At 43.9% G+C, this 24,955-nt stretch overlaps 2 protein-coding genes across 6 annotated transcripts in view; one reads left to right on the forward strand and one right to left on the reverse strand.

The window, feature by feature from the left end:
• Positions 1-17,035, forward strand: part of STX3 (syntaxin 3) — a 45,951-nt gene extending 28,916 nt beyond the window's left edge. For 2 of the 5 annotated variants that reach the window (XM_079788602.1, XM_079788604.1), the window contains exons 3-11: positions 2,963-3,062; positions 4,535-4,609; positions 5,713-5,780; positions 7,412-7,520; positions 8,372-8,445; positions 8,638-8,772; positions 10,454-10,564; positions 12,003-12,116; positions 14,620-17,027. In XM_079788602.1, the coding sequence (XP_079644728.1) occupies positions 2,963-3,062; positions 4,535-4,609; positions 5,713-5,780; positions 7,412-7,520; positions 8,372-8,445; positions 8,638-8,772; positions 10,454-10,564; positions 12,003-12,086 (756 nt within the window). In that variant the 3' untranslated portion in view covers positions 12,087-12,116; positions 14,620-17,027. The other 3 variants (XM_079788603.1, XM_079788606.1, XM_079788605.1) reach the window with 3 other exon arrangements.
• A 54-nt stretch (positions 17,036-17,089) lies between these two features.
• MRPL16 (mitochondrial ribosomal protein L16) lies at positions 17,090-23,713 on the reverse strand. The gene is made up of 4 exons (XM_079788607.1): positions 23,534-23,713; positions 23,138-23,203; positions 20,884-21,032; positions 17,090-20,061 (listed from the first exon to the last, which is right to left on the reverse strand). Exons 1-4 carry the CDS (start codon positions 23,586-23,588, stop codon positions 19,576-19,578), a joined length of 756 nt encoding a protein of 251 aa, XP_079644733.1. The 5' UTR covers positions 23,589-23,713; the 3' UTR covers positions 17,090-19,575.
• Between the last annotated feature and the right edge of the window lie 1,242 nt (positions 23,714-24,955).

The raw sequence follows: 24,955 nt of genomic DNA on the forward strand, positions 1-24,955 counted from the left end.
ACTGATGCTTAGGTGTTCCACTATTTAATATGGCCATGGTAGTCTTGATACCCAAAGTCATTTGTCCCATCTTTAGAAACGTACCCAGGAACACTATACCCAGCAGATTTCCAGCTACTGTATATGTGAACAAACATTCCCTTTTGTTTCCTCCCTGAATGCTGTACATCTGTTTTGGAATATATAATGCGTTTGTGTATTTATGCTTTGATTTGTAGTAACTTCTCATGTTATGGAATTGATTTGCATTGAATACAAACTGTGGATAACAAGAAATGGCTTTTGTGGCTGGCCATTTGCCCATCCTGAAGTTCTGAAGGGTGATTATTTGGTGCATGGACTAAATTACTGTCAGTTTCTGAAATGCCTCCAAAAGGTGAGGTTGGTGAGGACAGAGGAAAGGAGAGGAGGCACATGCTCCTCAGGCCCAGGAAGTCCTGCAGGCAGGTTGAGGATGGAGAACACGGCCCTATTCTCCCATCCACAGGGCTGAGCAAGCCATTTCCTATCCAGTCTCCAAATGTATGGAGCGACTCTGAGCTTGAGGCCCAGCCGTCTCATCCTAGCAGCTCCCTGTCACGTTTTTTATACCATTGACTGAACTTTGGGTCACAATGCTCTTCAGTTTGTGAAATAAAATTCCAGAATGTATTTTCTAAAACATCCAATCCATGGAACATGCAAAAATCTAAGGCCTCTGACTAGTGAAAATATGTCAAGCTCATTTATCAATGGTTAGTGCATTTTATTCTAGAAAGCCTTTATTTCTCAGTCCTGTTTATGTAATGCAATTGCTTTGGCAAGACAGTCATGTGATGGAAATGGGAATCTGGTGTGATGCAGTGACATTTTATGAGTTGTTAAGAGGAGCCAGTGTCCGATGTGAGAGATAAAGGGGAAGGGAAGGAAAAGGTGGCAATTTCTGGGTCACCCAAGGGCCTGATTCTGAAGTTGGTTACACCTCTGAGGCTGCTGGATTTCACAGGTGATGACATAGGCCATTTTTATAGTCACAGAGACTTGGGAATCTGCTAAACATGAAACAGTTTGGAAAAGCCAACCATCAAATGTTAGATCTAATGGAAAAAGCATCCTAGCTGGAATCTGGAGAGCACCAACATTTAGGTTCCTCATTTGAATAAAGATACTAATGCAGTACTGTGGATTGTTTTGCCAACCGTTAAACTGACAAATGTTTGGGTGGCTACTTACATTTGTATATATACTCTGATGATATTACATTGAAATTTTATTTTACGTCTTTCAACTCTCCAACTATGGTCCATCAAGGCCAATATTTATAGAGGGGAAGACCCCTGATCCAGTAGCAAAAATACTAATTTGAGGGTTTAAGAACTCAAGTTTTATTTCTCCCATGTTCTATGCAATTTGGAGAGGTATCATTAGGTATAATTATTTATGGAAGAAAGGAGTTCTGAAAACAGCAAATTGAGATGTATTTCTTTAAAAAATATTTTTATTGATTTCAGGGAGGAAGGGGGGCGGGGAGAGAGAGAGAAACATCAATGGCGAGAGAGAATCATTGATTTGTTGCCTCCTGCTCACTCCCTACTGGGGATCAAGCCCGCAACCTGGCGATGCCCTACCACTGAGCTACCCCACTGGGTGAGATGTACTTCTGTTGCATCTCAGATATTCAGATCCTCCTGTGTGGCATTTTACATAATTTATGTTTGTTAATTGTTGCCTCGTTGATATGCCCCTCATTTTGGAAGTGAGGCAGGTAGATGAGTTGGGTTTTCGGGTCTCTTCAGCATGGGCTGCTCCCTGCTCAGCGGCTTCCACCATAGCTGGGGCTAGGGGGCCAGGGGGCCAGGGGGCCAGGGGGCAGGGGTGGCTTGTGCCTTTGAAGAGGGTCTGACGCTCTTAGGCAGTGTCCTGTGTTGGGGTTCTCTCTGGGAACAAAGTGCTGCTGGAAATACTTCATGACACATACCTGTATAATCAGGAACCTTAGGAATGTGCAGAAGCAGTCATGGCTGGAGCTTCAGGGTCGTGATCATATGAGGGAATCAGCTATCTATATATATAAAAGCCTAAGCAACTGTTATGACCTAATGACTGGAACCACTGGAATGACTGGCTGACCAATTGGTATGACACACACTGACCAACAGGGGGCAGATGCTCAACACAGGAGCTGCCCCCCTGGTGGTCAATGTGCTCCCACAGCCAACTTCCCCCCTCTTACCTCCCCCCTGGCCGGACCTTCCCCCTCCCCCTGGCCGGCCAACCTCCCGTGGGCCCTCCCCCCAGCCTCCCCATTGGCCCTGATTAGGGGGGGGCTGTCTGGCCGGCCAACCTCCTGCAGTCCCTCCCCCCTGGCTGGCCAGCCCCCCTGATAGGCCTCGATCGCCAGCTAGGCTGAGGGACACCCCCCCCCCACTGCACGAATTTATGCACCGGGCCTCTAGTACAATATAACATAATATGTTAGAGAAAAGCTTGAGCTGCCTCTTGAGGTGGTCACACTTAGTCTCTTTCTTTCTCTGTTTCTGTCTCACTATTCCTGTCATTCTTCTCTCTTTATACTCTCTAGGTTGGTTCTCTCTCTTTCACTTTTTTTTCTTTCCTTTTTTTTCTTTTTCCCTCTCCTATTCTCTCTTTTCTCACCTTTGGGGAGGGGGGTGCAGGGGCGAAAGGATCTGCCTGATCAGGTGTGTTGGCCCTTCCCTCTGATTCCTCTTCATGGGTTTCCTGGCTCTTCTGCACTTTGGCCTGAATCCTCCCCTCCAAGGTGTACAGATGAGTGTGAATTTCTAATGACTCCTCTGCTGAGATTAATTTACTCACTGGGTAGCAGAAGACATTTCAGTCATATCTTCTTCCACAAACCCAGAAGGTGGGCATCTTTCACTCGGGAGCTCTGCTCAGCTTTCATCTCAGTCATGGATATATTCTTCCTCTTTGATGACCAAGTCTGTTGTCTTTCTGATTATAGATCGAGGAAACTCGGCTCAACATTGACAAGATCTCTGAGCATGTGGAGGGGGCTAAGAAACTCTACAGTATCATTCTGTCTGCACCAATTCCAGAACCAAGTGAGTGTTTACCCAGAGATGAATCACCCAGCGATGACCCTTGGCATAGGGGCTGAGCCAATCTTGTTTTTCCTTCCCTCTGTGAATAGCAGGGCAGCGTACATATGCATTATATTCCACCAGTGTATATATCATAGCATCTCCCATCCTCCTTTACCCTATCTGGGCTCACCCTGCCCAGCCACAGTCAGCTCTTCTCTTCATGGTCCCATGTAATCCATGCAGTGAAACTCCTCTACTTCCCACCTGGTTGCTCATGACTGACAGTGACTCTTACTGCTTCTAATGAACCTCATCTCAGCCCCACCTCTGCCCCTTTGCTTGTGCTATCTCCTAAGTCTTACCAGATCAAGTCCATTATTTTTTCATGAGGCTTTACAAAATGGTTCAAGTCCACATCAGTCCCTCCCATCACTAATCTGTTCATTACCAGCCTGGAGGCAAAATTTTCCCCCTCAATATTTCAAATTTTTAGAGTAAAGTTTAGGGTTATATTTTAGATTCCATAAGAACAAGGAACAAGTTTGATATTGTTCAACTTTTTCAGTGACTCTCTATTACCTAAAGATTAAAGTTGAAACATGTTAGTAGAGCCTATGGCATGGTCTTGGCCACATTCTTGACATCCTTCCCCATGCTACCCACACTGTAGCCAGACCAAACTTTGTTCCCCAAATGCTTCTTGTCCCCAAAGGTCTTTCACATACTGTTTTTCTCCCTGAGACTTCAGTCTTAGTCTCTTTTCCAACCTGGTTAACTCTTAGTCCTTCTTCGAGACTCAGTCCTATTATCATCTGTCTTTAAAAGCCTTTCCAGGTCCCTCCAGCTGTGCTAGTGGGCTCTTCATAACCATCCCATCCCATGCACACCTTGACCAGAACTCACACCTTACTCCCTGCATATTAGAACTGTAATCAATGGTGTCCCTTTTGTTCCTGTTCCCCACTAGGCCCTGAACAGCTTGAAGGCAGGCTCTATATCTTCTCTCTGAAAACAGTTTCTAGCTCAGTTCCATGCTTGTAGTAGGTGCTGTAGGGTGGTCATAGCTAATACTCATTTTGCTCCAGACCTCCTAGGACAGCATTGTGCACACAATAGGTGTGTCATAAATAGTTGCTCGATTCTAAGTTGATGAACATGGAATTCTTTTCTCCTCAGAAGTCCCATAAAAACCCTATCCTCCCTTCTGAATGGAAGCCTTCATGGTAAACCAGATTATTTCCTCTAAAAACAAGGTTCTCAAAATTTGTGTGCTGGAGAATTACTTGGGAAGGCTTGTTAAAAAGACAGATGGTGGAGATTCAACCCTGGGGGTTTTTATTCTGTAGGTCTGGGATGGAATGCCTGGAAAATGCCTTTTTAAAGTAAGCTCTCTATGATTCTAATGATGGAGAGCACACTAGAATAAACATTGCTCTGGGTATTAATAATTAGTCTTTTCTAACTGATCCTACCTGCCTGTGTTTACCCAGAAACCAAGGATGACCTAGAGCAGCTCACGACTGAAATCAAGAAAAGGGCCAACAACGTCCGGAACAAACTGAAGAGTAAGAAGGGAGTAAAGGGAACAAAGCAGCCCCCACCACTATCTGTGTCACATCCACAGCGTCCAAATCTCCTGGACCAAAACTCATCCTGGTGGGAGCAAAGCCACTTGTTCTATCTTTGCCTGTGGTTTGGGCACTCTCCCCAGAAATTTACCTGTTTTTGATCATGACTGTGGTTGAAAGAGTGCAGAATGAAGTTAGGAGATGGGCATTGACGTGTGCTCTCAGCTACTGAGTAGTTGTGTGACTTGGCAGCTTTCACTAGGGAGCTCTGCCTTTCTCTGTTTCCCCAGCACCGATGTACATTTGAATAGTAATGGTAGAGATATATAGATGCACAATATATTATTTAGTCGATTGACATTTCTTGGGGGTATATATCACCGGCCATTACCTTAGCCCCACCCCTCAGTTTAGAGCATTGTTCAGTGAAACCAATGTCATAGATTTAATTCCTCTGGGGGCCCAGAAGGTCTCTCAGTTCAATGGCTGTGGTCTGCATTCCTGTCCAGTGTTTTTGGTGAATGTATGTTATTGGTCAGAGAGTGAAATCAGCATTGTTCAGCCCAAGTTACTACTTTTTCCCTTCAAAACAAATCACCGTATTTGTTTTCATGGGAGTAGAGGTGGAGGTCATAGTAGCAGCTTCCAATAGTAGCAATGATGGTGTGTTTGCCACTGAGCCAAGCACTCTGTGCGCAGACCCATTTAATCTTCACATCAGGATTGTGAAGGAGGTGCTATATGTATTCCATTTTATAGGCGAGGGAATACTGAGAAAGGTGAAATGGCTTTCCCAAAGTCACACAGCTAGTAAGTGGCAGGACAAGGGTTTGAGGCTGAGTTTCTTGGTGACTAAGACTCATGCTGTGCTAAGATATAGCCAAAGAAAACCTGGTAATAGCAAAGGGTGTGGAATGCAAGTCCTGTGACTCCTGTGGCTCACACTTGAGCTGACTTTCAGAGATTGCACCTGCCTGTTGCTCCATCTCCACGGGCTGGGTGTGTGAGAATGAGCAAGGAGATTTGTATTGACCAGTGTGTTTCTCAGAGGAGAGAGAGCAGCAGGTGTGTTGCTGGAATAATCTATCTCTTTGCTCCAGGCATGGAGAGGCACATTGAAGAAGACGAGGTCCGCTCGTCTGCAGACCTTCGGATTCGAAAATCCCAGGTAGGACTTTCTCTGATTTAACAATCATCTAGTTCAATCTCTTAATTTACTTTTTTCTTAGCTCAGGGTTTTGTTTGTTTGTTTTTTAAGTACAATTCTTACTTGGAACTCAATTGGGAACTGGAAAGGAGGAGCTGTCCAGGTTAAAGCAGAGAACAGGGCTGAAGTCCAGCCCTCCTGGCCACTTTCACGCTCTCCTTCTCTAAGGAGGTCCCTGAAGAACTTCCTAGGGCTCCCAAAACATAGCTTAGGATTTCGTGTGCCTCTTTGTTTTACAGGGGAGGAAATTGAAGTATTCTCTCTAAAGATTGTCATTAGTTGTCCAGTTTGGAGTTAGGCTCTTTGGTGGACATCAAGGGTTGCCCTTCAAGAACTAGCATGATGTTCAGGTGGCATAAGGAACCTGTTATGGAGGGCAGTGTAAGAATACATAATCTATTGCATGTGTTCTTAGCATTGAAAGACCTCGGGAAGAATTGGGGGTAGCCAGAGGAGGCTGGGCCTTGGATGGGTAAGAGTGCCCACATGGACAGACAGGCTCGGGTAGAGGTTCAGGGTGTGTGTGTCTCTGTGTGTCTGTGTGTCTGTGGTGTGTGTGGGTATGTGAATCTGAGTCTATTGGTGTATGTGGTGTGTGTGTGTGTGGGGGGGTTGTGGATGTGTGTGTCGGTGGCAGCAGTGGTGGTGATGGGGGTGAGGTAGGGATGAAGGACAAACATGAAGAGAGGCAGCCCATTTGCTTTCTAGGGCAGTGGTTGGCAAACTGTGGCTCGCGAGCCACATGCGGCTCTTTGGCCCCTTGAGTAAGGCTCTTCCACAAAATACCACAGCCTGGGCAAGTCTATTTTGAAGAAGTGGCGTTAGAAGAAGTTTAAGTTTAAAAAATTTGGCTCTCAAAAGAAATTTCAATCATTGTACTGTTGATATTTGGCTCTGTTGACTAATGAGTTTGCCAACCACTGTTCTAGGGAATCTGATTATGATTGAGTCACCTGTATGCATTTGCTTCAGGTTGAAGTCTGTTTGAAAGTTGGCTCAGAGTGGGGAAGAGGAAAGAGGAAAGTTGGCTAGGTGGGTTTTTGCAATGATTTTGTTTCTGAATTTTCACAGTGGTAGTCGGTTTGAAAAAAGTATAAATATTGGTGATTTTTCAAACCAGTGGTGCTTAATGTCTATTGAGTGAATGCATTCACTTTTCTAATTAGAAGCAAGAAGAGTTGGGAAGAAGAGTTTGAGTAAGAATTCAGGACTTTGGCAGGTATGGGATGTAGGAAGGGAATCTGACAGCTTTAGAAAGCAGGCCAAGGGTTGTGCCAGAAAAATGCTCCTCGTCCATGTGGGTGCAGGGCTCTGAGATTCACAGAGTATCTCGTCTGGCCTCACAATTACCACATGAGGTCAGCAGGGCAGGTAAACATGCTGAAGACAGGCTTTGGAAAGATCAGTGGATCTTCCATTGGTGTAAAGTTAGAACACCAAAAAGTTGAGTCTGATATATTAGTCCTTTGGTTCCAAATCCAGTGCTGCTGGAGATGAAGCTATGTGGGGTGGTGATGGGGGTGGGGATAGTTAGGGACCTCCCCATCCCTCACCTCCCTGGGGGCTTACTGCATTTGACGTTATTCCCACAGCACTCTGTCCTCTCCCGGAAGTTTGTGGAGGTGATGACCAAATACAATGAGGCTCAAGTGGACTTTCGTGAACGCAGCAAAGGGCGAATCCAGCGGCAGCTCGAAATCAGTACGTGTCTGAAATTTGGTGATGCTGCTGCTTCACGTCTCCCTGCCACATGGTTGTCTGTCCCAGTTGTGAGATCTGGGGAAAAGGAGCCGCAACTGTGCTTATGGCTTCCGTCTCATATTCTATACCCAAGCCTGGGCTGAAAGGTGGCTCAGTGTTTATCAGGTCCAAGCGATTTTATTTTTATGGAGGCCAGCGTTTCCTATACATGAAGAGGAGATACTTGCTAAATAATGGCTCTCCTGGGGACTCAAGATGTTTTTTGTTGTCTTTTTGATAGCAAAGACCATTTATGAAATGAAAGATGTGATTCTAGTTGCTGTGAGGAATGAGGATATTAATGAAGCTGTGCTCTTTAGGAATTTGGTAACGTGGAACTCAGGGCCCCGTGGAGGGGCTGGGAACGCCCTATAAGTGGAAGAACTGTAGGAACAAGGACATCGTGAAAAAAACACAAGTGTATTTAGGAATGGCAGGTTGTCCAGGGCCTAGGGAAAGTGTGCATTTGGGAACAACAGTGAGAAGTTAACGGGGATGCAGGAAGGGTCCACCCAGGAACTGGCTCCTTGTCCTGAGGGCCTTGGTCTCTGAGGCGTAGTGATGGGACCAGGCAACGTTCTGAGCTGGGAAGAATGTGATCAGGTATATGCTTCAGGAAGGTAATTGCTGATCATATTAACAACGAATCAGATTAGGGGAGAAATCAGAGGACAGATGAGTCAGGAGACTGTTGGGAGAGTGTTGTAAAGGCCATGGTCTTTATAGTGGAGTTACCATATTCCTAATCTTCAGGAAACTTTTGAAATGGCGTCTTTTGACCTTATATTCGATGCTCTGCTTCTGTTATAAAGCCGGCAAAAAGACCACAGATGAGGAGCTGGAGGAGATGTTGGAGAGTGGAAACCCTGCTATCTTCACTTCTGGGGTGAGTGACTCGGGAGCTGGGATGTATGCCCCTCCACAGAAGAGGGCGCTGGGGAGCTCCATTTGGGTAGCCAGGGAAGGGTGGGCTGCAGGTGCAGGGAGGCAGGGGACGTGAGGAGCTGGGCAGGAGGGGGTGTGAGGGCTGCAGCAGGGGATGGTGGCTGATGGCCTGTCATTGTGTGGCCTCTTGTAGATCATTGACTCTCAGATTTCCAAGCAAGCCCTCAGTGAGATCGAGGGGCGGCACAAAGACATCGTGAGGCTGGAGAGCAGCATCAAGGAGCTCCATGACATGTTTATGGACATTGCCATGCTGGTGGAGAATCAGGTAACTGGCCGCGGATACCAGTGTGGGGAGGGAGAAGAGGGAAGCTCAGATACTTCTGAAGATGGTGAGGAAGGGAATATGATGAGCCAGGTGAGGGAGCATCATCAGAATTTGCTTGAAGGAGAAACAGAATTCCAGTATTCCAGGGAAAGGAATGCACACTTGGACCCTGATACATGGGGCAGTCTCTGCCTTCTCGTTCTTTCTAGTGCTTTGGCCTCATAGTCATTTCTAGTTAATATGGGCTTACAAGCATCTTTCAAATGCCCAGTTTCCTCTGGACTCAGGTTCTATTTTTATTTGCTTTTTAAAGTTAGATATATGGGTTCTTAATGATGATACCTTAAAACAGTCTCCTGATATGAACTGTTTCACTGGTGAAAAGTTAGGTTTAATAGAAGTTTTTATTATTTTCCATTTTTGTTTTTTATTCTACATTTGTTCTTCCAAAAATGTTGCCACTTTTGGCTCAGGAACAAGAGTAGATAACAAAGTGAATGAAGGAATAGCACAGTATTTACATAAAAACTTGAAACACAAATGGTGCTTAGCCGGACACTTGTTCTGTTCCTGGGCACACTTCTCGGGGATGTGAGTCTCTGTCACCTGCGTGCAGTGTTAGTTTCACATAGTCAGACACGGCCCCGTGTTGTGGTGTCGTGCCATCGTCACTGAACCTGCAGCTGCTCGGCCAGCTGGACAGGACTGAGAACTGCTTCCTTTGGAGAAGGACTGCAGAACCGAATCACAGCCCGAGCATTGCCTGGCAGCACTGCCTGGCTGGCAGTTGACATCAGTTCCCTGCTCAGGGCTCAGTGCCATTCCTCCTCCAAGTCTGGCCTTTGAGACCATGTTGCTAGTCCTTCCATCCCCACTTTTCCTTTTTCTCCCCACACTGCCTTGCCGAGGAGCTGGTTTGAGATCCAAGTGGTGGTAAGTGCCTTTCCCTGTTGACAGACTGCCATAAAACGATGGGTCGAGTTAAGGGAAGGTGTAGGTAGGTGAGGGGAATTCCCATCCTAAGGTGCCCAGAAATTAATTGGAATGAAAGCACTTCTTTTCAGGAAGTAATAGCTGTTGATATGATTGGCTCAGCTATGATATCTGAGGTTGGGAATCTTCTTAAGAGATCACTGTCTCTTAGCCAAATAGCTTGGCTGAACCCACTGTGTCACTTAAGGGGCCTGGGAATATCTCTTCGAGAAAGCACATATTCCCACCTTCAGATATTTATGGAGTACCTACTGTGTGCCAGGCACCATTCAGTGGTATTGAACAAACTCGGTTCAAGCCAAATGAACTTGGTTCAGGTCTGAATGACCAGGAAGAGGCCAGGACCCTGGTAATGCTCCAAGAACATGAGACATCTTTACTTTGCTTTCTTGTCTCACATGTTTAATTAAAGAAAATGGTGGTGGGATCTGTTAGAATATGTAGATACCAGGCATGTAGGCAGGTGACCAGCCTAGGGCCTGTCACAGAGAAGTAACTCAGTGAGTGACCACCAAGGACTGGAGGCCCATGGGTACATCAGGGGGAAAGGTGGGCATGTGCCCTCTGAGGGTCACGCATCAGGTTTTCTGGATGCTCCCCTTAGCATTGAAGATGATGTGGGGATCGTTAGGACTGTCTAGGGGAGGAGGGACTGTTATTGAGTGTGACTAGTGTCTGTTCTTTGCAGGGCGAGATGTTAGATAACATAGAGCTGAATGTCATGCACACAGTGGACCACGTGGAGAAGGCACGGGATGAAACTAAAAAAGCCGTGAAATACCAGGGGCAGGCCCGGAAGGTGAGACTCCCGCCGCCTTCAGGGAAGAGTCCATGTTGTGCGCTGTCTCTCGCTCTTTCTTCCCTCTCTCTGTCTCTTCTCCTGCTGCCACCGCCTCTTGCATCCGGGGAAAGGGAGCCATGATTGACCGTATCGAGAACAACATGGACCAGTCAGTGGGTTTCGTGGAGCGAGCCGTTACCGATACCAAAAAAGCTGTCAAGTATCAGAGTGAAGCTCGGAGGGTGAGCACCTTAGTCCCAGCTGGTCCTACTTGCCTCTCCTCTCTCCAGTTATCCCCACCTGTGTCCTTGAGCCTGTGCCTTCTCTCTCTGTCCTGGCCTCATCCAAACACCTGTGTCAGCCTCTCCTAGAGACTAGCTGTCCTTTCTTCCTGTGCTGTGCCTCTCATGGATCTGGCTCACAGGCTCGCACCCAAGAACGCACACTGAAGGCAGTTCTGTAGGATGGAGCGATTGCCCGGGTGTTGCTCCTGAACGATGTTACACTTGACTCCTCTGAAACCTTCTCTTCCACTCAAGCAGCCCAAGATCCCCCCTATCCCCAGCCCTTTCTCTACCCGGAAATCAGTTCTGTGCTGATTGTTGTGAACATGGCGTATCTTACAGAGCACCTATTAGTTCTACTTCATAGATGACAGGAGGGTCAGAGGCGAATTGGCTTCAGGCCAACTAGTCAGCATGGAGCTGGGATTCAGATTCAGATCCTAATCATGCTCTTCCCACCACACCATCCTATCTCTCCACCCCCTTCCTTCTGGTGCCCCGATGCTGGAGGCCTTATGCTTCTCTGCCCATTGACTGGTAGCCAGCTCTGTGGCTTTTGCTTGCTCTTTAGACGTTTCTTTCCTGTTCCTCCTGGGCTCTGATATTTTTGTTCTTCAGTTCCTTGTTTTCTCACTTCACCTGTTGCTTGCACAGGGATTTGGGAAGCTGGGGAGTTATTTTACATGATGAATCCAGGATGGTTCACAACAGGACCATACTCTTGCTTTTGGATGTCCAGTCACTGGAGCTGTCAGGTGGGCATGTGCTTTAGGGAGGAGATGGACAGAGTTTGACATTAGGACTGTGTCAAAAATATCGTTGCACCCCTTGTTGAAAAGGAAAGATGAATCACTTTATATCTTGGCCTATTGCTGCATGGCAACTCCATGATAGTTGCTCTTATGTCTGTCCACATGGGCAGGACAGCAGTGTGAGCTGAGAGCTGATAGAAACTCTGTGTTTCCATCTGGAGTATATGGCTAGCCAAGAAGTAATATGATAAGTATAAAATATCCTAATGGAATGTCTTCATATAGGGTGTAGGCTTTTTTATTTGAATTGCTAAGATGTTTTCGATGTTGAGGTGAGAGGGGTTGGGTTTTAGATGAATTATTATTGCTTTTGGCTGTGTGTAATAATGCCTTGTTTTTGTTTCTCTTATCCCTCTCCAGAAGTTGATAATTATCATTGTGGTAGTAGTTGTGTTGCTGGGCATTTTAGCGTTGGTTATTGGACTTTCCGTTGGGCTGAAATAAGGGCGGCCCAAGAGGCTGCTGCACTGAAATGTAAGTAAATGGAAGGTTCTCGGGACTCTTTTTTGGCTTCCTCTTGACAAATTAGCCTGGGATTTTAAATTCCACTTCTTCCGCCTTGTGATTGTCCTTGGACTCACTAAAACTTTCAGTTGTCTGTACATTCTATCATCTCTTTAAAATTCTGTTCTTGGGTTCTGGCTGCAGTCGGTGGGTTGGGTCTCCTGGTTGTCCCTACTCTTCGCTTGTTAATGTTTCACTGCCATTCCTGGCCGCTCCAAGCACTTCTTTCCCACTCCCCTTACCCAGCAAGCATGCTCCTATGCTGGGTACAATCTGTGTTTTGGATCTGGGCTTTGTCTTCTGAATTCTTACTGGATTTCATGGATGTTGGGCTTTGCTTTTTCATCTTCTTAGTGTAAATGAAGTTTTGAATTGGGAATGGGGTCTGTAGGGGTTTGTTTGTGGCTGACTGGTTGGATCGTGAATGATTTAGTAGTTAACACTTTTGAATTTTGAATTGTGCCAGACAATGTACCGAACACCATATACACAAAACATTGACTCCTCACAACACCCTATGAGATAGGTGCTATTATTATCCATATTTTACAGACGAAGACACTTTGGCTTAAAGAGAAAAGTAACACAACCAAGTTTGAACATACAGCTAATAGTAGACCTAGGATAGTCCTTGTTGACATCTTAGTTTCTCTTTGTACAACAAGGTAGCTATTTATCATTGTCTACAAAGTCTAGAGAACCCTACTTGATAGTGACTTTAACATTTAGCCTATTAATTTCTTTAAAATCTGGCAAAAAGAATAAGGCTGATCCCTGAATCAAAGTTTCATGTAAATAGTGGTAGCATGATAGGAATGATCTAGTTAGTAGGACTGTTAAAACTTAAGACTGTTAAGTCAGTGACTTCTTGAATATTACTTTCCTGAATAAAATATAGTATTTTTGTTTAATAACTATAATATGCAGAAAAGGTGAACAGAATTAACATTTAATGTTGTTGAAAGCCTTGTGGCATGTTTACACATTCAGATGTAGTTTTACATGGTTCTGACTATATTACCTATCATTTTGTACCCAGTTACAAAATGTTATGCATCATTCCACTAATATCTCTTTGTAAATCTGATTTTCAATACAAGATTGTGACTAGACTCTCAATTATGTTACATTTCTCCAATGTTGGAGGTTTGTTATTGTTTTGCTATTACTAACATTATGACTAACTTATGTAATAGTTTTCTCATTTCTATTTCCCCTTTATTATAAGGTCATAGAAGTTGGGTTCCTGAGATAATAGAAGTATTTTTTAAGACTTGATACATACTACCATTTTGATATCCAGAGGCAATCCTTCACTTTATATTTCTTGCCTCCTCCTTCCATGTAACTAGAGGGTCTGAAAGTCAGATTGTTATAGATCTAAACATTCGCCTTCCTCTGGAGAGAGAAGCAGCAGTGAGGTGATCAACATCTTTTAAGTAATTAATTGATTCTCCCCCACCCCGAAATTTGAAGTCTAGCCATTGTTTCTGTTAGCTTTTAAAGTTCAAGCTTTGCTCTGACTCTTAACTATATCATTGGAAAGGATGTTAAAACTAAGCAAAGGCATATCTTTCCATATCCTTGGATGAAAGATGTCTTGCAAATTCATAATGCCTCTTACCATTCCTAATTCCAGGAATTCAGAATGTAAATGAATCATTTTTAAACAAGACTAATAGATATATTGTTTTCAGTTGATATGCTGAGTTGCTTACTGCAGGGTATTCCATCCATATTCCCTAATAAAATCAGGACTGATCGTTACTAGGCCTCCCCTTTGCCTCCCATGTGATCTGAGGGAGAGAGTTCTCTGAACAGGAGAGAAGGAAGACAACTTACATTTCTCTTTCCTAGTTGTGTGGCAGCTATTCTGTCTAGGAGAAGAACGTTACCCAATTTTCAGACAGGAAAGTTCTTTGAAGCTCAATAAGTTAAGAAATTTGCCCAGGTCCACACAGCTCATGAGGCAGAGTAGCCATAGTATAAGCCCTGAGCTTTTCCATATTCTTTTTACTGTGTCTTTCTGCCCTCTAAGAGAAGTGGAGTGTAAGGGGAGTCATAGAGAAGACTGGAGTCCCAGAAAGTTTCTGAAGCATGTGTTTGAAAGGCACTGATGTTGGCCCTACAGTAGAATAAGTGTTTCCAACATGTGATTGTGCCTCCCCACTGACAAGTCCTTCCATGGGTATGTGACAGCCTGTGTGAAGCATTAGAAAAAGGACCAGAGATTTAAAAAACTTTCCCTCTCATCATAGGGGGCTTTGTTTCTTATACAGTGGGATTTTTCATTTCAGGTCCTGTCTTGGTGTGTCTATTGGATTTCTCAGGTTTAGCATTGACTTTCCCATTATTCTCCCTTTTTCAGGTATTTCTGATCTTTCCTCTCCACCTTCTAGGTTTGTGGCTGATTCTTAATGTTGCCCTTCAACATCATCCTGTGCACTGATCCTCCTTCCCCTGCCTCCCTTAGAGCCCGATTCTACTCCAGCCTGGTGTGGCCACCTTGTCTTCAGATGGGAATGGAGTTTGGCCTTCCTGAAAGAGGATGGGACCCATTTCTTTGTTTCCTGTTACCGTCCTTGGACCTGACCCAGCAAACCATCTAGCCCTGGAGGAGTCTAATCTACCTGATGCAACCCAAGTTTTCCTCAAAACCTGCAGTGTCTGAACCAGCCTGGCTTCTCTTTCTTCCCTCTACCATGTCAAATTTTTGCCTTGCACCTTGGAAAGCCAATTATTCGAAACCTTCCCAAGGTGCTGTATTTTCTACCTCATGGACTATTATTATTCTCCCAGAAATTGCATTGTATCTTTCTTAGGAGGGTTTCTTTAACAAAGCAAAGGGATTCTTTCAACAGTAGGTTTGGACTTGAGTCTTCTACCTGGCAGGGTCCCAGTCCTCACAGTTTATTGTCCCTGTGTCCTGAAAATATGAGGGATTGGCAGATGTCATTTTGGTCCGAGAGCTGACTTGCTTGAAATTCAGCCTTAAATGAAGCTCTTAGTATATTTAGGTTAGTGGCCAACTTCGATATTTGTCTGTGTTGTATTCTCTCATGTTTACTGTAGGTGGCGCCAGCGTGATGCAGTCATCTGAGATTACCATTTATGTAGGCTGAGGATATGGGATATTTGTTTTCATGGCTGAGTCTTGGAAACTTGTTGCCCACTGTTAAGGGTGATGCTTTGTGAAGCCACTGCCTTGAAGTCAAATATTTTTTACTTAAAAAAAATGTTTGGCACTTAACATTGAGCCAGGGACAAGGTGCTTGAGTCTTTGGCTCTGGAAATGTTTCAGACTGGTGCCAGCATTCCGTCACTCATTTCATGTGTTCCAGGTAAATTTTTATAATTGGCTAATGTATATAGCTCTTCATGTGTCTCTCATGAAGTAGGAAGCTAGAAGTGGAGGATATAGCCTCAAAAAACAAACAACACACACACCACTCCAAAAATAAATAAACAAAACCCAACAACCTCGAGCTAGGCCAAAAATTAGGTAAGAGACATTGCTTACCTGCAAATGAGTCATAGAAGTAGGATCTTCCCATGTCATGGAGAAGCCTGCTGGCTCTGGATGATGACTGGGAGAATCGTAGGTCTTTGGGGTGAGGACTGAGTTGATCTCCATTAAATTTTTTCTGCTTAGCAGATATGTGGGAAGTTTTGAAATCTTTCACTATCTGCTGCCTAAGCTAGGCTTACCCCAGAGCAATTTGATATAACTTGTGTGACCTCTGGAATGTCCTGTCTTCAGGGCCGAGTCTGTTGGGGGACACCAGAAGGTACTGAGTAGCTCTTCCTTCTATCAGGTTAATAAGCTTGACAGGTGCTTTGTCTCCCATAATCTCATCAGTGAGGAAGCAATAGCTGGGAAATTTTCAAGTGTCTTGACTGTGCTGGCCCAGTTTTGAGCCTCTTAGATTCCCTGCTGGTCTCTGCCAGTCTGATGTATACTTCAGCATTGATTTTAATGCTTTCTAGGGCAGGGCGAGCACCCTCATCCAGGCACTGCCCATTGGTTTCCTTTGCAAAAGCTACTTCCAGTCGTCGTCCAGCACTCAGACAGAGCCAAGGGGATGCCTCTTGCCCGTGGCTATGAAGTTGACAGTGGACTGGCTCTAGCAGCAAGGCCAGACAAGCTCTAATCACAGGCTTTTGCTCTCCTGAGATTGCGGTCTGGGGCTTATAGTTTGGAATACAATATAAGTGAAGGTTTTTGTTGTTGTTTGTATTTTTTAAGAAGTACACTTGATTATTTTATTGCTATTTAAAAATAAATGACTTTATATTGATTGTGAAACCAGTTGTCTCAATTTTCCTGCAAAATACTTAGTGATTGGGCGCCACCATGTGGTGAGTTTAGGAATGGGGTATATTTTTTAAACGTGCTGGGTGAGATAGATCTGAAGTTCTAATTTTTGAAAATGGTTCAACTCTCAAAGAGTGCAGTGTAATTGTATTTGAGTTTCTGAGTTGAGGTGTTCACCCCAGAGAGTTTGGCCCACTCATTGAGCATAGTGGCTCCAGGAGGAAATGGGGTAAATTGGTGTGATGGTACTTAGCTGACAGAACATACTACTGGTAAACAGCTATCATCCAAGATAGCTGTTGACTGAATTTGGAATCTCTCACTTAGAAGGAATATTCCTACACTCTGGGTTCTGGAAGCCAGATCCATCTCCCCTTTCCTTCATATCCCCTTCCATGTCCTGATCCATGTTGTCTCCCTTCTGTGGGAACTCTGTCTGCACAGTGATGTTGTTTCTCATGTGCTTTTTCTCTCTTCGTCTGGATGAGCAGAAGAAGATCATGATCATGATCTGCTGTATCATCCTTGCGATCATCTTAGCTTCTACCATTGGGGGCATATTTGCCTGAAAAAGGTGAGCCATCTGTGGGGAGGGTCAGGCCTGCTTTCACTTACTTGAAATGGGTGTGTCCTGAGGGCATTCATTGTTTGTCACCAAAGTCTGGGTGGGATTAGGTGTTAGAATAGATGAAGGTTGGAGAAAGCTAATGAGAGATGCTTCATAGTGAGAAAAGTGAGTGAGGATGCATTGGTAGTAGGTAGATAGGGAGACAAAGGTGGCAATGGGGTCTGGTAGAAGAATGCTTTCTATAAGGGTGTTGGTCTACTGCAGCAAAATGTGGGCTTTGCCATCTAGGAATGGCCAAAGGATAAAGAATCAGTTCTTGTATTAGAAGCACCCTAAACTCTTTGGAAAAGGGCCACATAGTAAACCTGTTGTAAATAAATTTTCTCCCTTAGGTTAGGACATATTAACATAGCCTTGTGAGTAGCCCATTCCCCCTGCAGAAAAGGGATTGGTGATCCTGACCTTGAACAACTTGCTGTATAATCTTTGATTTCCCCCCTCCACTTTTCTATTATCTCCTTCAGCCCTCACAGATGGATTCTCAACTGGCATTTTTAATCCTCCGTCCACCTCTGTGGTGCCATCACTTCTCACTAAGGATTCCTCAACAGTGACTCCTCTTTCCATTATGAAACCTCTTATGACACAGGGCACCAGTCAAATACCTACTGAAAGTTATACAAAGGGAGACATTATGATAATACAGAGTTGGGCAGCGGGCAGTGGTGAAGTAACAAGGAGTCCAGAAATACGTAGCTGGTTTGAAGGAACAGACTGCAGGGTAACAGGCACCTGTTCAGGAAATAAAGGCAGATATTGTAGCATACCCAGTTCATCAGGATCAACTGATCAGGGTTGGGCACTTGTTTACTTCTGCTCTTCAGGTTCTTCCAAGTCTCACCTTTGACCAACTCCACACCTGCTTCCTTCTTCAGGGCCCTCTAGTCTTTCAAGTGAAGTGCCTAATGATAGGCACCAGACATGTCTTGTTCACTGCTGTCCTCATTGTTTAGCACAGTGCCTGCCATTTAAGCTCTGGTTTCTATTCATGTCTTTGGATTTGACTCTTAAACTCTTTAAGGCATCAATGGAAAATGGTTTGTTAGTATCAGAGGCTGTATAAAATACCTGGAATGGATTGATCTACTTATGTAAAAACAAAACAGGATCCCCCTTACAAGTTATACTGTAAAGTCCTCTCCCTATGGATGGTGGAGCCATCAACAGTCTCTCACCCTGCTAAGATGGTTGGTCCCAGGATTGTGGTTTAATAACTGAACATGGATCCAAAACAAAACAGGTTTATACTTTGGTTGAACTCCTAACAGTTATTAATAGTGTGCTCTATGAATCCTAAAAAAGGAGATGACGATGTTAGGTCAGAAAGGTGAAGTGTGGCTATCACTCACTTCCTTCTTACCTCATTCATATTGCTAACTGAAACTGACTTTGTTGTTGGCCAGCAAGTGTGTACAAGAAAATGTTCCAAACACTGTCCCCAATTCAAGGTTCACATTTCTATGCAATTTAGTGATTATATTTCAAGTGATTAACTAAAAATACATTAAAAATAGCATACAACTTTTAAGGACCATACAACTGTTGAGGTAAATTTGTTCTTTTGAAAGTAAATTATTTTCTTTGTGGGAGATCTTAACTTTTTAAGTAAGCGGGATAAAAATATTTGACATTTTAATCAGTGTGCTCTCTACCCACTTTCAAAAGCAAATGGCTTAATGTTTCTATCAATTTGTATTTCCTTTAGCATGAACAATGGATAGAGAACTACTGCTGGCTAGTCCTGAAAAACAGATTAATCTTGGCAAAGGCAAATAGGGAGCTGGAACCACGGGGCCCTTATTTATCCAGCAATAACTATTCAAGTCCTGTGTGGCACACTGCACTGTACTAGAACCTGCAGGGATACAAAGATAGAGCCAGATACTCTTCCTCCTTAAACAATTTCAGACCTAGGAAAGGCCACACAATTCTAACTTTTGTTTTTCAGTTCCTTTTGCTAAAAGGCAAGGGTGTGTTCCCAATAACTGCTCCCAACTCCCAAGATTGAGAGAAGATGGGTAGCTGGGCAGGAGTTGAATTAACCCATACACAGTCATTTTATTTCTTTGCTTTTCTAAAAATGTTAGTTTGTATTTGTAACTAGTAAAAGGTCTTAGAAACTAGCTCCTGAAGTTTGTACATATAAAAGGAGGTACAGATACTAAGTCTGACTTGCACCAGAGGTGGGAGATGCAAACACCTGCTTTAGTCCTGAAGATGTTCACCATATGGCCAGGGAGGACCAGAGCTCCCAAGTCCATCAGGCCTGTTTCTTAACCATTTAAGGGATTAAGAGTGACCAATGAGAAGTTATAACCAGAGGTGATACTGAAATTTTATTTAATATAAATATAATGCACTTTCATCTATAGCACTCATATGCGGCTCCTTAGTTATGACATCAGAGCTACCCAGACTTTCAAGGTAACTGAGGGGAACAAAAATGTAGATTCCTTCTCTCTGTACATTTATTTCTCATATTCTCACTACACACGTTCAGGCAGGTAGAATTTGCCCCAGTATCTCCCCTTCTGGGTCAGGTCATATGGGCTCAGTACTTTCCGTATCCCTAGCATGTTGGCAGTGGCTATGCGCTCAAAGGTCCAGGGGTTTTGGTTGTTACGCTCTCGTTCCTCTTGATCTTTCCGCATCTTCTCTAGGGTTTCACGGCTCACAGCCTTTGCTGGGAAGGGCAACTTGTGGGCAACCTGGTTGAGGAAACTTTCTACCTCTTTGAATTCACAGCGTCCGCCCATCTCTACTATGAGGCGGCCAGTCTTCACAGGAGTCACATAGTGATCAATGGCGCCTTTGCCGCCCCCCATACGCTGTCCCATACCCTTGCGGGTGATGGGCTTGAAAGGGGCTGGTACTCGCCATAAGGCAAACATGTTCTTGGGGTCCATAGAGCGGTTGATCGTCAGGCGCATCATTTCAAAATGGCCCCAGTGGAGGTAACCACCACCCAGTGCCTAAAAGTGAATGGGAGAAATTAGAAGCACATAGGGATTTAGATATCTTTGATGGACTCTATTCTTATGTCTTCTTTTATAGCAACTGTGGCTTCAACATACAAATGAAAATTAGAGTTCTAATAAGTACCACGGAAACCTAGGACCAAGTAAGAAATAAGAACAAGGACTTACTTAAATGGGTAGCCAGGAAAGGCTTCTTTGAGGAGGTGACATTTAAAGCTGAGGCCACAACAGTAAGAACTAACCAAAGGAAAAGAGACAAGTATTCCAGGCAGAGAATGGTGTAGGTGAAGGCTTGGAGTTTGAGAAGCCAGAGAGGCTGGAGTAGTGAGGAATGGGCAGGTGAGAGTGGACATGGGCTGAGAGGTAGTCGGGCTGATCTTGGGGTTATGGGAAGAGGACGTTAAAACATCGCTTTGGCTGCCTGATGGGAAATAAAGCCTAGTTCACATCCATTTTTGCTGCTCTGACATCAAGTCTTTATGAAAGCTACTGAGTGAGTAAGGAAACAGCTGTCTCACATCCTAAATAGTGGATAGTTTTATTTTTCCCGAGGCCTGCAAAGATCTCATGCTCTGATTATGGGGTAAATTAGGTAGCCTCTTCCCCCCCTGCTTTTACATTATTTTCACTCTACATAAAAAACAAACAAAAAAAACAACAACCATACATAATTCAAATATTTACTGGGTATTGCACATCAGTTTAAAGAACAAGTGGTGGCAGTTTTAATAAAACCTGTGAAGGAAGAGATTCAAAGAGTATGAGATTATGTTAATCCCTGGCTTCCACCCTGGAGCTGCTTGCCGCTGAACTCACCAAGATTGCAAAATTGCCTTCTGTGAACTCAGTATCTTCAGTTGAAGGTCCCCGTATGTCACGCAAGTTTTTAGGTTCTCTTCGAACTTTTGGCACAAGTGGCATCCTTTCAACAAATCTAAGCTTGGGCCTTTCAGGAATGGAAACACCTACAAGGAACATGGATGATTAAGAATAAGTGATACTACACATCTCAAAGGATTAATTTTCTTCCTAGAAAAATTTTTAGCAATCAGGAGAAAGTCTTAAATAAAAGTTACCTTGGAACAATAGTTCTAAAGTGTGTTAGGTTTTTCTTGTGGATGCTTTTATTAACATTGGAATCCTTTGGCTATGACAATGATCAATGTGAATGTTTTTAAATTGTTAAAGATAGCAGTTTTAGCCTTCAAACCAAAATGCATTCATTAAATGACTATTCTGTGCCTAACACTCTAAAAGGGACCATTTGAGACAGTATAGAGATACAAGACTCCCAGAATAATACTAGCCAACATTTCTTTTATTTTTATTTAGTGCTGGAATTCAGATGAATGTTTTACACGCATAATCTCAATCTTTTAAAACAACTTTATAGCCTTGGTATTTTTTAGGGCTTTCTTTAAAAATTTTTTGAACTTTTTAAAAATTTTACACATATATGTCAAAGGGCCAAATAAAAAACCCCCACAGCTCAGTGAATTATCACAAAAAGAATGCATTAACATACCCAAATAAACATCACCCAGATCAAGAAACAGGATATGAGGCAGGTAGTATTTTCAATCTCCGTTTTATAGAAGAGGAACTTGAGGCCTAGAGACATTTTATATTTGGTCCAGGTCATCCAGTTAAAACAGCAAAGCCAGACAGTATGACACTTAAAAAACTGAAAATTATACTACCTCTCTGGATGTTAATGGGGGTAGTAGAGAGAATACTATATTGTACATGAAAATATCCAAGTTCTCCTGCTCTGCTACATTCTCGGGGAACTTACAATCTAAGACTTCTGTGATTAGTGCTCTTTCCTTTACTTAGGCAGGGGCTTTTAATGGTGAGACTTGCACATACCCTACGCAACAGCTTGCTGGATAAGGGTGGGTGTGCTGAAATGCAGGTCAACATACACTACATGTCTGTCTATATATATAAAAGGCTAATATGCAAAGTGTCTCCTTGGGAGTTCGATCGCTGGCTATGACGTGCGCTGACAACCAGGGGGCGGCACAGAACAAAAGAAGGCCCCGAATGGCCCTGATCACCGGCCAGGCGTAGGGACTCTACCCGTTTCACTGGGCCTCTAGTTTTGGAATAAAAAGTTAACTTGGCCCTAGCTGGTTTGGCTTCAGTGGATAGAGCATCTGCAGACTGAAGGGTCCGGGGTTTGATTCCGGTCAAGGGCACATGCCCAGGGTCGTGGGCTTGATCCCCATAGGGGGTGTGCAGGAGGCAGCCAATCATTGATTCATCATTGATGTTTTTCTCTCTCCCACTATAAAAATATATTTTAAAAAAAAGTTAACTTGTAAGTCATTTAAAACATTTCTATAGTAAAGCAAACATGGCTCTACAGTGGAGTCAAATATAGAACAGGAGACTTCAATGAAATATCAAATTATTAATAGGCTATTCAGAGCCACAAAAACTGTCCCCTCTCCTCTACCTCCCACCCCCAAGTTTCTATACGAAGCTACAGAGAAACAGTAATGCTTTCTCTGGCCTACAAGTCCATACATACTTCCGGAACATGTAGTAGTTTAACAATTATGTGTAAAAGATAAGGCTCTCAGAGGTCCAGGCCCCTTTAATTTTTTGAGATTTCCAATATATTTAAAAAAAGAAATGGTAAATTAGATTTACAAAATTGTGACTCACCTTAAATATTTACATTTAACAAATGAATGCTTTTCACATAATCTTGTTAAGTGACAGTACATAAGTATAATCTTATTTGGAGAGAACATCAAAAGTCTCAATTTGAGGCCAATCAGCCATAGCTAAGGGTGGGCCATGGGCCACACATCAGTAGCGGGCCATAGGAGGGCTATCCCATTATATATTTGCTCCATAAAAGCAGGGACCTTTTGGAGTCTCTTGTTCTTTGATTTCTCTCTAGTATTTAGAGCACTGTTTGGCATATAGTATGCCCTCAATATTTATTTACTGAACGAGTGAATGGAGACAGCACACACGCCTTCGTCTTCGCTTACCCTCTGCTGGATTCCAGCTGAGAAAAGGCTTACAAACATGAAAATGACAAATGAGCGCTCACCCTCGTAAGTCGGCACCGGGAGCAGCGTCTTTAGGCCAGCACTGGCGGGTGGGACTGCCCAAGAACCTACAAAGACAAATAAAATTAAACCAGGAAGGCGACAAGGCCAGGGCCAAAGACACTCCTGACAGAGGTATCTTGAAGGGTGGGGCGCGAGTTCCACTAAATGGGGCTCAGGCGCCCAAAGAGACCAGCCGGGGGGTGTCTCTCGGCGCCAACCCCGATAGCGGCTGGGACCCTTTTGCACGAATCTTAAGGCAGGAAGGGCGGCAGCAAAGAGCAGCCCAGCCCAGCACTTCAGCAACCACATGCAGGGCCTTCTTTGAGTTTGAGACACACAGCACTAGGGATGGGGTGGAAAAAGGGACTGCCTGTGGGACCCAGGGGACTTCTGACCTGATAAAGGCACTCGCAGGAGAGGCCCACTGGCGCGGGCCAGCAGGTGCCACATGGTTACGCGTGTCCAGCCGCGCCGGGCTCCCCACAGCGACCACGGAGGTTACCTTGACCCAGAGTGTGGTGCTCTACCTCCTCGCAGGGATTCGCCTTTACAGCTCAGTCGGGCAGGAAGTTGCGTTTGCGCCAGTCCCTTCCGCAGAGAGTCCCCGCGGAAGCGGAAGAAACTCAAACCCCTGCGCGTGGGTTCCGGCTCCTGCTGGTCCGGAAGGGCTCCCCTGTGTCGCTTTGGGGTCAGCATCCAATCTGGGGTCTTTTCCTAGAAAAGGGCGGCAGGAGGGGGTGTTTTCTCTGGGGAGTACAATGCTGAGAAAACCTGGATCATCTAGCAATTTGGTTCCGTTAACCTAAAAATAAAAAGGGGTAGGTGAGTGGCCCTTTGAGATCCAAAAAGAATTGCAATTCTGGGAAGCGGTGATGTAGGCAGAAACCCAAACCGTGTTTTAATTGGGAGGTGAAGGCAAGGGGCATTTATGAGAAAGGAAAGGGGAATAATTATATGAATAGAGAAAAGGACTTTCTGTAGGTGCAGATCAACGAACACAGTGACGCTAATTCTAAAGAATGCGTTTAAATTTCAGTCCAGTGGTTACAATCTCTGCTTTCCTGTTATCATTGTAAATACTTGTTTGGAACACAGTGCTGCTGTAGGCGCAGTCAAAAGGTTGTTTTGACTGGTTTTGAGCGTCCAAAGATTTGAAGAATAAGAAGTTCAAGGCGGTTCATCTGAGATCTCAGCTCGAACTTCATTTTACTGTAAAGTGGCTTCATTCATATTATTTTTCATAGTTCCTTACGATTCACTACATTATACCACTTCTCTAGGATGCCCCTAGGGTTTCTATTTTTTTCCATCTGCATAAAAGATATCTAGCACCTCAGTTTTTAATCTTTCTTATTTAAAAATAAAGAGATAACAGAATCCAGTAGCCTAGTGCCAGATCTGGTTGTTGACGTAAATGGCACACACACACACACACACACACACACACACACACACTGGATTCCCACGTAATGTTTTCTATTCCCACATTCTTACTGATCTGAAATCAGTGCTACACCATTTTTATTATTGTCTTTTTAGTATATATTTTTATATGTGTTTGGTCAAGTTCAATTTACAAAATCATTTTGGCTGTGTTTTATCTTCAAAACAAAATTTTAAAACATTTTGTTACGCTTCATTCTCTATTTTTTCCATTTTTATTTTTTTGCCAGAATTATTATTCTTCATCACGAAGCCATTTGCAATTTAGAGGAAAATTATTTCCTATTTCAAGGGATTATAAGGGTTAAATTGGAAAGGACTAAGGAATCATGTATTTAGTTCCACTTCATTATCAGTCATGTATCTGCTATATG

The sequence above is a fragment of the Cnephaeus nilssonii genome (genome assembly GCF_951640355.1).
Source record: "Cnephaeus nilssonii genome assembly, chromosome: 13".
Lineage (NCBI taxonomy): Eukaryota > Metazoa > Chordata > Mammalia > Chiroptera > Vespertilionidae > Cnephaeus > Cnephaeus nilssonii.

What these genes read in the sequence shown, in the direction of transcription:
- MRPL16 (XM_079788607.1), bottom strand. Translation starts at nt 23,588, where the DNA reads ATGTGGCACCTGCTGGCCCGCGCCAGTGGGCCTCTCCTGCGAGTGCCT. An exon ending in CCTGCGAGTGCCTTTATCAG is followed by an intron (nt 23,204 to 23,533) that starts GTCAGAAGTCCC and finishes TTGTCTTTGTAG; the next exon opens with GTTCTTGGGCAGTCCCACCC. An exon ending in CCCGGTGCCGACTTACGAGG is followed by an intron (nt 21,033 to 23,137) that starts GTGAGCGCTCAT and finishes TGTTCCTTGTAG; the next exon opens with GTGTTTCCATTCCTGAAAGG.